A 16378-nucleotide genomic window follows, 5' to 3' on the forward strand; every position below is an offset into this window, starting at 1 on the left:
GGCAGAAATGTTATCAGAAAAGTGAAATGTGCAACAGCAAGGGTATTCTTACAGCAATGGCAGAGGTAATAGAGTTTGGCCTGGAACAGAGCTTGCTCTCAGAGATCTACCCAATTAGAGAGCTAGGACTTGATCTCTTCCTAGATGTATATCAAGTGCACCACCCTTTGGTTCAAAGGCCAATGGCCAGAGTTAAAAATGAACATTTGGCAAACACTGAAAAACATCATAATAAAATGGTTACAAAAATAAACCTGAAATTTCATTCTTAAAATGTAATTATTTTTCCAGCTTGATTTTTGAAACATTTCATAGTCAATTTTTGATGAGCTGAATTATAATGAAGAAATAAAAATTTCTCAGCAGAGATACTGAACATTTTTTACGCTAAGTAGATGTTCAATTTCAACTAAGGTCATTAAAGGAGCCAGATACTTTGGCCATGTCTTCCATATAGGATACCAGCTATGGTGATGTTCAAGATGTACTTCCTTTCTAGAAACTAACATGCATATATAAAGAGCAGACTTTTAGAAGGCATTTTTGTGAAAAATGTTTGTATTATTAGTGGGAAGAAAATTGGTTTGAGTACCTCTTTTTCCATATTTTTTTAAAATTTTATCCATTGTCTTTATATTCCTTAAGTTTGAACTGAGTATGAATCACCTGAGATATCTTTATACATGACCTCTTAGGCTTTCCTTTTTGCGGAATTCCTAAGTGGTAAAGTTGACATTTTGCTTTTAGTTTATTTTTACAAAATATGAAATGTTTACAAGTTGACATTTTCTGGGAACCCTTGTGTCCTGAATGGAATTAAATACAGTTCTAAAAGGTTATTTTGGAAAGTGTTATAAATGATAGTTTACTAAATAATTTTACAAAGAATAGAAGGCTTCTCTGATTTAATCTTTTATAAATATCTGTTGACTCAAAATTATATTATGTCCCTAAAGATATATAGCTATAATACCCTCTTAATGTTCACATTAAATTCAGTCTATTTCTTTTATTGACCACTTTAAAGTACTCAATCATTGTTTTTCACATAAAATTAACAGGAATAACAATTCTCATCAGTACCTACATTTTAAAAATTTATCTTTATTGTGAAAGTATTACAGATGCCCCCTTTCTCCCTCATTGACCCCCTCCATCCCATCCTCATCCCACTCCAACTATTGTCTGTGTTCTTAATTTATGAGTATATGCATATAAGTTTTTGGTTAATCTCTTCCCTCTCACCTCCTTCCTTAAATTTGCAATCATAAAGATGCATTTACACTTCAGAACATTAACATGTTTAGCACATAGAACTGTACTACAAGTTATATGTAGAATCCTTATCTACATTTGAAAGTGAATTCTTATACATTAACAACAAACCTAAAATAAATTATATACTGTTTATGTTACTGACATTTTATGCTGATAAAATATGATGATCATCAGCATGATCACAAGATCACTGTTCCGAATCCATTTGGCTCTTCAGTTTTCCAAAGACCAAGAATGAAAATGAACCCAAATATAAGATTTGGGTTAAATGTACTTTGGCAAACGTTCAACTGTATTACATCGCTCTTCTCTCTAACAAACATGAATTCAAGACATGTATAAAAGAAATGGGTCAAGGGCTTCAGAAACTTAAAGATTATATAAATTTGACATTTTCTCTGTTTCATTATATATGTCCTGATTATTTCCTGTAATCATCTCTTGAATTTTCAATATACAAGACATATACCAGTAAAACATAATGGCAAGGTAATTATAAAAATTCAATTTGGCCTGTTATTGGTACCAAGAGTCTCAAGAGCAGGGATGAAGTGGAAACAAAGGCACCACATCTGGCTAGAGAGGACACTTTATTTACATCATTCCATCTCTTTACAATGTGAGCATGATGTGAGTGGGCAATGTACCATCTCAAATCTAGCTTTTAGGAATAATGTTTTGTTCATTGGTGTCTTCTTTTAAAATATAACTACATGTGAATTAAAAAAAAAACCTTTTGGGAAGTCTTAAGTACATCTGTTCACTCCACATTTTAATTCACAAATGCTGCTCATTTACAGTCACGGTCCATTGCTGTAATAACCTATTTCCCTTGGAGTGAGCAGTAGACAAAAATTCCCACCACCTTAGAGATGTTTGTCCTCAGCAGATCTCCAAAGGTCTTATCTTCTTCTTGAGGTTTCTAAGTATCTTTTAAAAAAATTATATATATATAAAATTTTATTTTTCCCATCACTATTCATACCCCTATGCCCTCTTCCACCTCCACCCAAATTACATAGCCCCCAAAATTATATAGCTCTAGCCAGCTTGCCATTGAAAGCCTTCTCTGGAGTAGGGTTTTAAAGCATTAGATAAAGTTTACAGAGGCAAATAGTTCCTCCTCCCAATAAAGCATTATCATATATATAAGAACCAAGCTTATATACTGTATGTCACATAGTAAAAATGGGACCTGTGCCCTAATCACAAAAGGACATTCTAATGTGTTTTACAAAAGAAGGAAATACTGATGGTTATGGATATCTTGGTGGTTAGTCATGCTCACTAAAAGCAGAGCTTTGTCCCTTTGTTCATTCCCTGTCCTGTATGAGTGTCACCTTATCTGAAACAACATTCACTACATGCAGGTTATATGCCAGGAATTACTGTTGATAGCACTCAGATTAAAAAGATGACTGAGAATTAGATGCTGTCCTTCAGAGTATAAGAGTGGGCCTTATACTGAGTGAACACTCCGAATGTTTCATAAAAGAACAAATGAATTAATTATAGGAGTCTGAAAATTTATTTTTAAGTTATGTTTATTTGGAAGTCTGAATGTCATAACCAAATTAAACTAAATAACATGTGATTATGAAAGAATAAAGACGTTATTCCTAGATGCTATTGACTAGGGCATTGCATCTCCATTGGGAAAAATAAAATGATTTCAAATCATTTGCTTTCACAATAATATTTTAGTACATTTAAAGATCCCCAAGTAGCAAACTATAGTAAAAATTTGTTTTGTTAGTCTTTCATACAAAGAAAACTATGTGTGTGAATACACATATATGTGTGTGAGGTAGCTTGGACAAAAGATCAAATTAAAGATAGGCAAAGGCTTACCCAGTACCTTCGAGCGGGATTACAGTCCACCTCCAGATTTGACTTATTTTTATTTATTCCTTGGCAGGTGAGATGAAATTATGATAAATAATAATGTCATCTATCTTATCAAACTAGGAACGACCAACAAGGAATCCTTACAAACACCTCTGCCGCCAACACTTGCTTCATTAACCACGACAGTTAAAGGTGAAGGTGAGTAATAATATTTTGCCCCGATTTTTCTTTTCTCTTTATAATTTGCTTACCATCATATCATAAGCCATACTGAATACCCTTTAAAGCACACAATTCAATGGTTTTTAGTATATTTATGAGGTCGTGTTACCATCGCCACTATCTGATTACAAATTATTTTTATTACCCCAAGGAAAAAAATCCTGTATCTGTTGCTAATCACTTTCTATCCCCACTTTTCCCCCACCACTGGCAACCACTAAACCACATTCTGTCTTTGGAGATTTGCTTATTCTAGAAATTCCATATAAATGTAATCATATGACCTATGACCTTTTATGTCTGACTTCTTTCACTTACCATAATGTTCTGAGGTTTATTTATTGTAGCATGTTTCTATAGCTCATTCTTTTCCATGCCTGAATAATATCTCATTAGATAGATCACTATATTTTGTTGACCTATTTATTAGTTGATGGACATTTGAGCTGTTTCTACATTTTGATTATCTATATTATAAAAGGCCAGTGACTGTAACACCATAAGGCCATAACGACCAAATGACCAGTCAACAGGAGGTGAATGGAGCACTTCTTAGGACCTCTCCTCACTCCCACCCCCACCCCCAGGGTGCTGGCAGCATCCATGGAGTGTCATGGGGCACCAGGAGCATCTGAGTAGTATGTGAGGCGTCGCTGGGTGGTGGATGTGGCCCTGATGGCAGGCTAGGCCTAGGGGACCCTACATGTGCATGATTTATCATGTTCTGGGCCTCTAGTTATAAATAATACTGCTAAAAACATGCATGTAAAAGTTTTTGTTTGAGCATGTTTCCATTTCTCTTGAGTATATACTTTGAAGAACTATGTTACATGGTAATTCTATGTTTAACTCTTAGAAGAACTGATTTCCAAAACATATGTACTGTATTACATTCCCACCAGAAATGTATGAGGATATAAATTTTCTATTTCTAACTAATACTCTATATTTTTATCATAGACATTCCAGAGGGTGTTAAGTGATATCTCATTGTCGTTTTGGTTTATGTTTTTCTAATGACTACTGAGATTGAGCATCTTTTCATGTACTTGTTGGTCATTGTGTGTCTTCTTTGGAGAAATGTTTATTTAAGTCCTTGCCCATTTTTTATTTGAGCTATGTGACTTTTTATTATTTAGTTGTAAGAATATCTTATATATTTTTAACTAGATTGTTATTGAATAGATAATTTGCAAATACTTTCAATCATTCGGCAGGTTGTCTTTGCATTCTTTTGAGCTGTCCTTTGAAAGACTAAAATCTCTAATTTTGATGAAGTTAAATGTAGCTATATTTTCTTTTGTTATGTAGAGGAAGCAAAACTTTACCCATCATATGTTTTTAGCTGGGACCTTTAACAACAAGACATACAAACAAAAGAAAAGTAGTTTATTAACACATGCAGTGTACATCATGTGAAAAACCTAAAACAAAGAGTAACTCAAAGCAGTTGCTTAGAATTCAGCTTATATACCATCTTCAATAACAACAACAACAAAACAATGAATTTGTTTTTTTTTTAAATGACAGGAGAGTGATAGGACAAAGAAAACTTGAACCTCCCAAGGGTAGCAAACTGAAGGAAGATAAATAGATAAATATACGAAAGGAAACTAATGGGCTAAGTTTTGATTGCAAATTCCCCTGGCCTGATAAGAGTCTGTCTCCAGTAAAAAGGAATTTGTATCCTGCCTTTAGGCAGAAAAGGGGAAACTTTTCCTGCATTTGTTGCTTCTTAATTGCCTTTAGCTTTAAATTTTTATGTCAAAGAGACATATTTTGGGGTGACATTCTAGTTTTTTTTTTTTTTAGTCACTGTGCAGTAGGATTAAATCTAAGAAGCCATTGCTCAACTCAAGTAACAAGATTTATACCAATGTATTCTTCTAAGGATGTTATAGTTTTAGCTCTTACATTTAAGCCTGATTTTGTATATGGTGTGGGGTATACAGCTGGCTTTCTTCTTTTGCATGTAATTATCCAGTTGTCCTAACATCATTTGTTGGAAAGACCATTCTTCCTTGATTTGAATCATCTTGGAACTCTTGATGAAAATTAGTTGGCTATAAATGCATGGGTATTTTTCTGGACTCTCCAATCTATTCCATTTATCTATATGTCTATTCGTATCCAGAATTATCACTGTAGGTTACTATAGCTTTGCATTAACTTTTGAAGTAGATTACTATAACTTTGCATTAATGTTGTGAGTGCTCCAACGTTTTTCTTCCTTTTCAAGATTGCTTTGACTATTCTAAGTCATTTGAATTTTCATATAAATTTTAGGATAAATTTGTCAATTTCTGCAAGAAGTCAGTTGAGAATGTGATAGGGATTGCATTGAATCTATTTGGAAAAATTAGTTTGGGAAGTATTATCATTTTAACAATTTTAATTCTTCCAATCCACGAATGTGAACTGCCTTTCCATTTATTGAGGTCTTTTTAAGTTTCTTTGGATAATGTTTATTGTTTTCAGGATAGAAGATTTGATCTTGTTCAATTTATCCGTAATATTTTATTCATTGTGATGCTGTTAGAAATGGAATAATTTTATTAATTTATTGTTAAATGCTACTATATAAAAGTACAATTTATTTTCAAATATTAACATTGTATCCTGCCACCTTATTGAGCTAATTTATTTATTCTAGTGTGTGTGTGTGTGTGTGTGTGTGTGTGTGTGTGTTCCTTAGGATTTGGCATATCCAAGATTCATCTGCAACTAGAGATATTTTACTTTTTGACCCAGTGGTCCCATTTATTTTCTACTCTGAATGCCTTTAATTTTATTTTCTTGCTTATGTGCCTTGGCTAGAACCTTCAATACCACATTGATGGAAGTGGTGAGAGGGAATATTAAGAAAGTCTTCTTTTATTATTAATATGTTGAGTGTTTTTATCATGCAAGAGTGTTGCATTTTATCATATGCATTTTCTTACTATATTGAGATTATTATATGGTTTTTATCTCTCGTTTTATTAATATGTCATATGACATTTATTTCTGTATATTGAACAACCTTTATTTCTGGTTAAATCCCACTTGGTTATTATATATTACGCTTGTTGTATGTTGCTGGATATGATTTGTATTACTTTGCAAATAATTTTTGCGTCTATACTTATAAGATGGAGGTTAACAGTTTTCTTGTGATATTTTTGGTATGAAGTTAGTTCTAGTCTCATGAAATGAATTAGGAAGTGTTCCCTTCTCTATCAATTTTTGGAAGAGTTTATAAAGAATTATTCTTTAAACATATGTCATATTTCACCAGTAAAGCTATCTGGCCCAGACTTTTCTTTATGAAAATTTTTGAATTAGTATATCCACCTTTTTGTAGAGGTTGTTATAGGTCTATTCAGATTTTTTTCATGTCTCAGATTGCTAGTTGGTGATTTACTAAGAAGTTGTCCATCTCCTCTAGGATATCTGAATTGTTGGCACACAATGGTTCATAGCATTGCCTTATAACCCTTCTTATTTTTATTAAGATGGTAGTAGTGTCCTCTCTTTAATGCATGATTTTAGTAATATGAGCCCTCTTTATTGTCAGGCTAACCAGGTTTATCAATTTTGTTGATCTTTAAAAGAACCCAACTTTTTATTTTATTAATTTCTCTATTTCTTTCCTTTCTAATCTTTAGTATGTTTTTTTTTTCCTTTTGCTCCCATTAGTTTGCTTGTCTATTTCTAAATTCTTAATTTGATAGGTTAGGTTTTTGATTTAAGATCATATTTCTTTTTAAGTATAGCTGTTTATACCAATATATCTCCTTCTCAGATTTTTGCTACATCCCATAATGTTCATGTTTTCATGTTCATTCATCTCAAAGTATATTCTAAAATCCCTTGTAATTTAATCCTTGACCCATAGGTTATTTAGGATTATATTATTTCATACCTACACATTTATTGATTCCTCCCTCACTATTTTTTAAAAAATATTTTTCTTTTGTGTATTTACTATCTATGAGAAGTTTCCCCCTTCAAGCATCTAATTTTAAAATTAAATTTATTTAAAAATAAATAATATAGAGATTATTCTAAAGTATACAATGGATATCTTTGCCTCATTAAGCAGAGCATAATAAGCATTGATTGCAAGTTCTTTGCACTTTTTTAAGGTACTATTTTTATAAAACAAGAAACCATAAAATTATTAGAGAAATCCACAGGCAGAAAAATCACATACATATGCTGAAGTAATTTCTTCACCTCGGGCAATGGAAACTAAAGAGAAAATAAACAAATCGGACTACATCAAAATAAAAAGCTTCTGCACAGCAAAAGAAATCATCAACAAACAACAAGAAAGCCCACTGCATGGGAGAGCATATTTGCCAATGTTGTCACTGATAAGGATTTAATCTCCAACATTTACAGGGAACTCATATAACTTAACAAAAGGAAGATAAACAACCTAATCAAAAAAATGGACAATGGACCTAAATAGATACTTTTCCAAAGATCACATAAGGAAGTCCAGGGGACAACTGAAAACGTGTTCAAAGTCACTAATCATCTGAGAGTGCAAATCAAAACAACAATGTGGTACCATCCTACACTGATCAGAATGCTATCACCAACAAATCAACACATGACAAATGCTGGCCAGGATGCAAAGAAAAAGGAAGCCTCGTGTACTGCTGGTGGGAATGCAAATGGTGCAGCCGCTGTGGAGAACACTGTGGAGTTTCCTCAAAAAACTGAAAATGGAAGTCTCATTTGACCCAATGATCCCACTTCTAGGAATATATATAAGAAACTAGAAACACCAATCAGAAAATATATATGCACCCCTATGTTCATAGCAGCACAACTTACCTTAGCTAAGATTTGGAAACAACCTAAGTGCCCATAAGCAGATGAGTGGATTAAAAAACTGTGGTACATATCTACTACTCTGTGGTAAAAAAGAAGAAATTTTGACCATTTGCAACAGCATGGATGGAATAAGAAAGCATTATGCTAAGCAAAATAAGCCAGTCAGAGATAGATAAATATCACATGATCTCACTCATTTATGAAATATAATGAACAACATAAACTGATGAATAAAACCAGATCTAGAGACAGAGAAGCATCAATCAGACCATCAAACCTCAGAGGGAAGGTAGGGGAGGGTGGGGGTAAGGGAGAGAGATCAACAAAAGGACTTGTATGCATGCATATAAGCCTAACCAATGGACGCAGACACCAGGAGGGGAGGGGGTGAGAGCACGAGTCGGGGATGGGGGTAATGGGGTAATAAGGACACATAGTTAATACCTTAATCAATAAAGAAAATAAATAAATAAATAAATAAATAAATAAATAAATAAGGTACTATTTTTAAATAGTGCATTTGCTTCCCATCTTGAGAAATGTATTATCATTTTGGATTGTTTTATCAATTTTATTTAAAACATTATTTAAAGACTAGAGGCCCGGTGCATGAAATCTGTGTATAGGGATAAGGGGGGGGTGGGGGCGAGATTATCCCTCAGCCCAGCCTGCACCCTCTCCAATCTGGGACCCCTTAAGGGATCAGGCCTAAATGGGCAGTTGGATATCCCTCTCATGATCCAGGACTGCTGGCCCTCAACTGTTCACATGCCTGCCTTCCAGATTGCCCCTAACCTCTTCTGCCTGTCAGTCTGATCACCCCCTAACCACTCCCCTGCCAGCCTGATTGATGTCTAACTGCTCCCTTGCCAGCCCGTTTTCCCCCAACTTCTCTCCTCTGCTGACCTGGTCATCCCTAACTGCCCTCCCCTGCAGGGTTGATAGCCCCCAACTGCCCTGCCTTGCAGGCCTTGTGCCTCCCAACTGCCCTCTCCTGCTGGCCATCTTGTGGTGGCCATCTTGTGTCCATATGAAGGCAGGATCTTTGACCACATGGGGGCAGCCATCTTGTGTGTTGGAGTGATGGTCAATCTGCATATTTCTCTTTTATTAGATAGGATGGAGGCCTGTTGCATGGGTGGGGGCCAGCTAGTTTGCCCTGAAGAGTATCCCGGATCAGGGTGGGGCGGCCTGAGCAAGGAGTCTGTGGTTGTTTGCAGGCTGGCCACGCCCCCCAGCAACCCAAGTGGAGGCCCTGGTATTTGGGATATATTTACTTTCTACAGTTAAGTATCTCTTGTGCTAAATTTTCCTTATTTCAATTTAAATATGGATTAAAAATCAAATTTTGTCTTTTGTGCATTTCACCTAACACAAAGTTCTAAGAATTAAAAAATCATGAATTTAAAAAACACAGACCCTAAAATTAAGGCCAATGAAATCTCGATATTGCAATATAAATTAATATTTCTCAACTAAAATAAGGTTCGTCAAACCTAAAACATATATTACTACCTACACTTATAATGCTATTTTAGCCTATAGAACAAAGCAGACACACAGGGGTATTTTGGGGAAAATGTGTGTAGAACAAAGCAGACACACAGGGGTATTTTGGGGGAAATAAGACCTTTCTTTACTCCCTCAAATATTTCAGACACCTCTGAAGTTTATACCCATTTCCATTTATTCTTCCTCACATGGAGTGTGATTGCTATAGCTTGTTTTAATTTATTTCAATTTGTTTACATGCCAATTCCTGAATGATTTTTGTCTGAAGACATATGTATCCACTGAAAACCAGAAAAAGAGCAAACCATATAAGTTTAAAGAACAGCTTTAAGATTGGTTTTCTTTTTAATCTGAGGAGGCAGTCACCTTTTGGCAGGCATCCAGAATCTACTATATGTGAACCCAAAATGCAATTAGGACAATTTTTTCCAAAAAGATAATAATAAAAGACAATCGTTCTCATATATTAATACATTTCAGTCATCCATTTTTTCTCTCCTGAGATTGGGATTTGAAATATTTCAGTATACTGGTAAAATTTGATAATTTACACCTCGGACAGCATCAGTCATGCATCTTTTATTCTATTCATTTAAGTTCACCATGGATATTTTAAAATATTTTGATTGCCTTCAAATCATTCAAGATTCCTTCCATTGCCTAATTGGAGTAATTGACAATCCACACTGAATTGAATGTAAACTCTTGTTCTGCTCTCATTTGTGAAATATATTCCACATTAATAATAGGCAGCTCTCTAAGCAAAAGCGATGATGTTGCATCCCAGCTATTCCATTATTCTACTCTTTTGTTTGTTATTTTCTAATCTGGCCACTCTCCACATCTTTCTTATCTATATATTATCTTTCCATCACCAAAATTGTCAAGTCTGCTTTATACTATGAAATTCTTTAGACCCTCAGGATAGCTTTTCATGTTTTCTAATTTTAGCTCAACAAAAGAATTGTTCTCCAAAGATTACTGAAGAGAATCTCATGTTCTGATATTTTGCAAGCATTTGTTTTTTGGAATTGTAGTGAGAGGCAAATTTTTATTCCCACATGTACCTCCATCCTCAAGTATTGAGTTTCTGCACCTTGGATAACCTTCCCACTTCCATGCTATCACAAACATTAGTTTCTGCCTTCTTGCTACAATAGGACCTTTCTTTACGCCCTCAAATATTTCAGACACCTCTAAAGTTTATACCCATTTTCACTTATTCTTCCTCACATGCGGTGTGATTGCTACTTGTTTTAATTTCTTTCAATTTGTTTGCATGCCAATTCCTTAATGATTTTTGTCTGAAGACATATGTATCCACTGTCTATGAGATCATCTTGAAAACTATTAATTTCTCTAGCATAAATCTCTCAACTGCATTAAGAATTTGCATTATATGATAGGCACCTCTTGCTACAGAATGGAAACTGATTGACACTTCTGGAAGGTACCCAGCCAATTCTTGATTTCAGCCCACTTTGTGACAGAAATCTATTAAATTGCTTTCTCCCCATCTCTAGCCAATAGTCTATTTACCTAACACTAAGTATGCACTGACCAGCATGCCAGCCTTGTCTTTACTAACCCAATGTTCCCATACTAGATTTTGAAAAGACCGAAAGGCATCAATCATTTTGTTTTTATAACATTTAGGCAAATATAGATTGTTTCAAGTAAATTTATTTCAATGTTATTTTTGGAAACTCGGCTTATCTTTGCTATTAATTTCCTTGATAAAAACAATAAAGTATAATTAAAAGTTATCCTATTTTATTTTCTGTTATCCCTCTCCTTTTGACTATTTAACCTACAGGAAAATTGTTTCCCAGACAGCATGGAAGCTATGGGAGCACCTTCAACTATTTTCACTTTCTTACTGGAAGTGGGTAGCTCCGTGATTAACCTTTGCATCAAGAAAACTTGGATTCAGATCCTGGTTCTCTCCTGCTCTAACTTATGTGACTATGAGAAAAATATTTAACTTTTCTGAGTCTTATATTTAAAATTGTTATCATAATTATTGATTTATAAGATTACTCTTATAATTTAATTATTGGCCCAGTACACAAAATTCATACATGGGGTGGGGAGGGGGTGTGTGTGAAGGTTGTTCCTCAGCTTGGCCTGCACCCTCTCCAATCTGGGACCCCTCGAAGGATGTCCTACTGCTGGTTTAGAGGGATCGGGCCTGACTGCCTGATTGCCCCTAACCACTTTGCCTGCTGGCTAGCTCACCCTCAACTGCCCCCCACTGCTGGTCTGCTGGGCCCCAAATGCTCCCCCCCCCCGCCAGCCTGATCATGTCCAACTGCCCCTTGTGCCAGCCTGCTCACCCCCAAATGCCACTCCTGTTAATCTGCTCATCCCATCTTCCCTCACCACTGTCCTGATCACCTCTAACTGATTCCCACTGATGGCCTAACTACCCCCAACTAGCCCCCTGCTGGTCTGCTTACCCCCAACGACCCTGCTTCCCACTAGTCTGATCACCACAACTGCTGCCCATCCTGGCCTAATGACCTCCCCCCACCCCCGGCAATCCAAGTTCCCAGTCCTTCCTTTCTTTCTTTCTCCTTCCTTCCTTTCTCCCTTCCTTCCTTCCTCTCCTTCCTTCCTTCCTTCCTTCCTTCCTTCCTCTTCCTTCCTTCCTTTCCTTCTTCCTTCCTTCTTTCTTTCTTTCTTTCTTTCTTTCTTTCTTTCTTTCTTTCTTTCTTTCTTTCTTTCTTTCTTCTTTCTTTTCTTTAAGTGGAGGCCAGGGCCAGCTAGAAGCAAGTATCTTGGATTTATTTATCTTCTATAATTGAAACTTTGTAGTTTGGAGCAGAGGCCACAGCTGGCAAGGGCAGGTGGGAAACCTGGCTTCCTCCATTGCCAGGGGCAACCCAAGCCACCTGCTCGCTCCAGCTCCTTTATCATTGCCATTTCTGTTGGGATTTATTTATCTTCTATAATTAAAACTTTGTAACCTTAAGCAGAAGCCAGGGCCAGCTAGAAGCAGGTATTTGGGATTTATTTATCTCCTATAATTGAAACTTTATAGCCTTGAGTGGAGGCCAGGGCCAGCAAGGGTGGGCAGGAAGCTGGGCTTCCTCCATCATTAGGGCAACCTAAGCATCCTGCTCACTCTAGGTCCATGGCTGTCACCATCTTGGTTGGATTAATTTGCATACTCACTCCTGATTGGATGATAGGCATAGCGTGTGGGTGTAGTGGGTGTACAGTCGATTTGCATGTTTGGCTTTTATTAGTGTAGATGAGACAATCAATTAGAAACATATAGGAGAGTCTAAAGTGCCTCTTAGTTTCTTTAATATAATTAACTAGATCACCAAAAGGTAGAAATCAAACTGCTGAATTTCTAAATCTTGATCAGATTTAGGTTGTATGTAACTGGGTGTTAATATGAATATTAATGATATTATCTGATGATTAGTTATACCTCTGATGGCTGTTTACATTCTTTTTACATGATGAGAAGCCACAACCAACAATGTGACAAAGAAAGAGAAAGAGTTAACTACCAAAAGTGCAACAGTGACAGATCTTCCACTTCCAAAAGATGTTTCCACATTACCAAGTTCCCAAAACAAGAGTAAGTATAAGAATGTGTGCTAAAATGTTAACCTAGTGTGTTAAATAAAATTAGATTTGGAATGTTTTCTAGACCTCTGCTACCAAAGAACCATGCCCACTTATATTTTCTCCTCGCCTCTACCAAATAAGAGAATCATTTGGCAACTTTGCTTTGTACAGTGATACTCCAATAGAAAAATTCTTAAAAAAACAAATATCTGAAACTGACTAGGTAAGAAGACTGAAACAACCTAAAACAATGATAAACATGGCATTAGAAATTTAAAATAGTTCCATGAAGAAAGTTCAATACAGGGTGGCTTCACTTGCTAATTCTGTAAAATATCTGAAAAGAAACAATAATTAGTTTCAAATTATTTCAAGAAGTTGAAGAGGGAACAGCACATAAGTAATTATCTGAGGTGAGTGTTATCTTAATACCAGAGCTAGAAAAGAATAAAAAGAAAAAGCAAGCCAACTAAACTACAGACCAAATCCCTCATAAATATAGACACAAATATCCTACTAAAATATTAACAAACCAAATTTAATAACATATAAAAAAAATAAAAATATGAACAAGTAGGATTTATCCAGGAATGCAAGATTGGTTTAGCATTCTATAATGTAATATACTATACTAATAGAATCAGTAGATACAGAAGAGTACTTGACAAAATTAAACACACACTAATAATTAAAACTCTATATAAACTAGAAATAAAATGATACTACCTTAAACTGATAAAGGACATAAATGAAAAACATACAGCAAACAATATATGTAATAGTGAAAAACAATGTATTTCCTTTAAGATCTGGAACATGGAAAAGATGTCCATTCTCATTACTTCTGTTCAAAATTATAACAAAGGATTCTATTAATAGATAGTACAATAAGGTAGTAGTTAGATCTCTACTAGTAGTTCTATTCATCCAGATTGGAAAGAATAAAACAAAACAGATTTTCTTAGCAGGCTACATCATTATCTGTGTAGAAAATCCACAGGATCCACAAACTATACAAATTAGTAAAAACAAACAAACAAACAAACAAAAAACATTTTATAACACAGGATATAAGATATATAAAAATAAATGACTATATATTAGCAATGATGATTCTAAAATAAAATTAAGGAAGTAATGTCATTTACAATTGCATGAGAAATAATAAAATAGATATATAGGAATAAATGTAACAATATAAGTGAAAGATTTGTACACTGAACTATAAAACATTTCTGTGAGAAATTCAATATCTAATTAAATAGAGATGTTACATAATCACAGATTATAAGATTCAATATTTTAAGATAGCAGTTCTCTCCAATTTTATAAATAATTAATTAACATATTCAATAAAATACCTGTGAGAATCACTGCAAAATTAAGAGCAAGGGTTTGTTTTTGTTTTGTTGTGTGCTTTTTTTATATATTGATATGCTGATTCTAAAATATATATAGAAATGAAAAAGACCTAGAGTAGACAAATTACTTTTCTAAAAAACAATTTACTCTAAAGCTATAGTAATCAAGCTAGGATTTTATTGAGGTAATGAATGTTAGTAGTAGCATTATTCATAATAGTCACACTGGAAATAATCCAAATATTCATTGACTGGTTAAATAGACTATTCTATTGGATTTTTCGTTTGGAATGAATTTGGAATATTCCAAAACATGGGATATTCATATAATGGAATACTATTCAGGAATTTAGAAAAGCAAAATACTAATACGTGTTATAACACAATGAACCTCAAAGACATGCTCAGTGACAGAATGACAGAATCCTTTCCAAAAATATTATATACCATGTAATTCCATTTATATGAAATATCCAGAATTAATATTTTTATAGGCTAAAAGGGTAGACAGTGGCTGCCTAAAGCTGAAGGTGGGACTGGGGATTGATTGCTAAAAAGTCTCAAGTGAATTTCTTGTGTTAACGAAAATGTTCTAAAACTAGATTATAGTGATAGTTGCACAACTTTATAACTTTATTTAAATGTATTGAGTTGTATACTTAAATTAGTTAATCTAGTTTTAAACTTCTTTATAAAGCTTTGTTTAAAAGCTAAAGAGAAGAAAATGTTGACTTAAGGCCTAAGTCAGCAAACTCATTAGTCAAATATCAACAGTACAATGATTGAAATTTCTTTTGAGAGCCAAATTTTTTAAACTTAAACTAATTCTAATGACACTTCTTCAAAATAGACTTGCCCAGGCCATGACATTTTGTGGAAGAGCCACACTCAAGGGGCCAAAGAGCCGCATGTAGCTCACAAGCCACAGTTTGCAGACCATGGAAGGCCAATCAAATTTCCTTTTTATGTCATGTGAACTAGAAAAACCAAAGAAACAAACAAACCAAAAAAAAAAAAAAAATGTGATTAGCTGTGGGAACTAAAGCAGCAAGGTTTTAGTAGAATGAGTGGAGACAGCCATGGTGATTTCTAGGCATCACTATGAGATAGTAAAATTATTATGAGTCAGTAGAGTTGATAGAGCAGAATGGAGATAGTATATGGGGAGTCAGAGGAACCTCATGAGCAAGATTAAGTTGTTCATGAGAGAGAGAGAGTATCAGGACCTAGAACTCCCTGATTTCTGACAGATTTCCAATTCTAGTCTACAAATATCTTCACAATGAGCACTTCTTATACCCTGTCCTCCATGATATGAAGGAATCTGTACTTTTATTGAAACTGTCCTGGATAGAAAAGCTAGTAATCTGCCTTAAGAGTGTTACCAGATGCCATTCATATTAAATAATGTATTTTTTTTTACATATCCACAGTCTTTAATAAGAAGCAGTCTCTAAGTCTTTTCTTGGGAGATGTCTTAGGTGGAAAGAAATGACAAGTGGGAACTGTGCATATCCAAGACCCACTCCATCAGGAACATCTGTTTTGTTTTGTTTTTCCCTTTTTATTATAATCATCTTAAGCACAACAGAAAGAAGGTTATCTATTAAGACTAATTTCACACAATAATTGTGAACTATTAATAATAATTTTATTTCATGAGACAGTACCCACAAAGAAGGATTTGAAGAACAGGGTCATTCCTACTTCACGTGAAAAAACATTCCTTGGGTTAATACTTGGCT

General features: G+C 34.6%; 1 protein-coding gene across 8 annotated transcripts in view; it reads left to right on the forward strand.

Moving 5' to 3' along the window:
• Nucleotides 1-16378, forward strand: part of EMCN (endomucin) — a 102420-nt gene that overhangs the window by 46900 nt on the left and 39142 nt on the right. For 7 of the 8 annotated variants that reach the window (XM_036410517.2, XM_045570433.1, XM_045570418.1 and 4 more), the window contains 2 exons: nt 3247-3324; nt 13166-13282. In XM_036410517.2, the coding sequence (XP_036266410.1) occupies nt 3247-3324; nt 13166-13282 (195 nt within the window). The remainder of the gene's footprint in view (nt 1-3246; nt 3325-13165; nt 13283-16378) is intronic. The other variant, XM_045570437.1, reaches the window with a different exon arrangement.

This window comes from Pipistrellus kuhlii, unplaced genomic scaffold (assembly GCF_014108245.1).
Source record: "Pipistrellus kuhlii isolate mPipKuh1 unplaced genomic scaffold, mPipKuh1.p scaffold_m20_p_1, whole genome shotgun sequence".
In the NCBI taxonomy this organism is placed as follows: Eukaryota; Metazoa; Chordata; class Mammalia; order Chiroptera; family Vespertilionidae; genus Pipistrellus; species Pipistrellus kuhlii.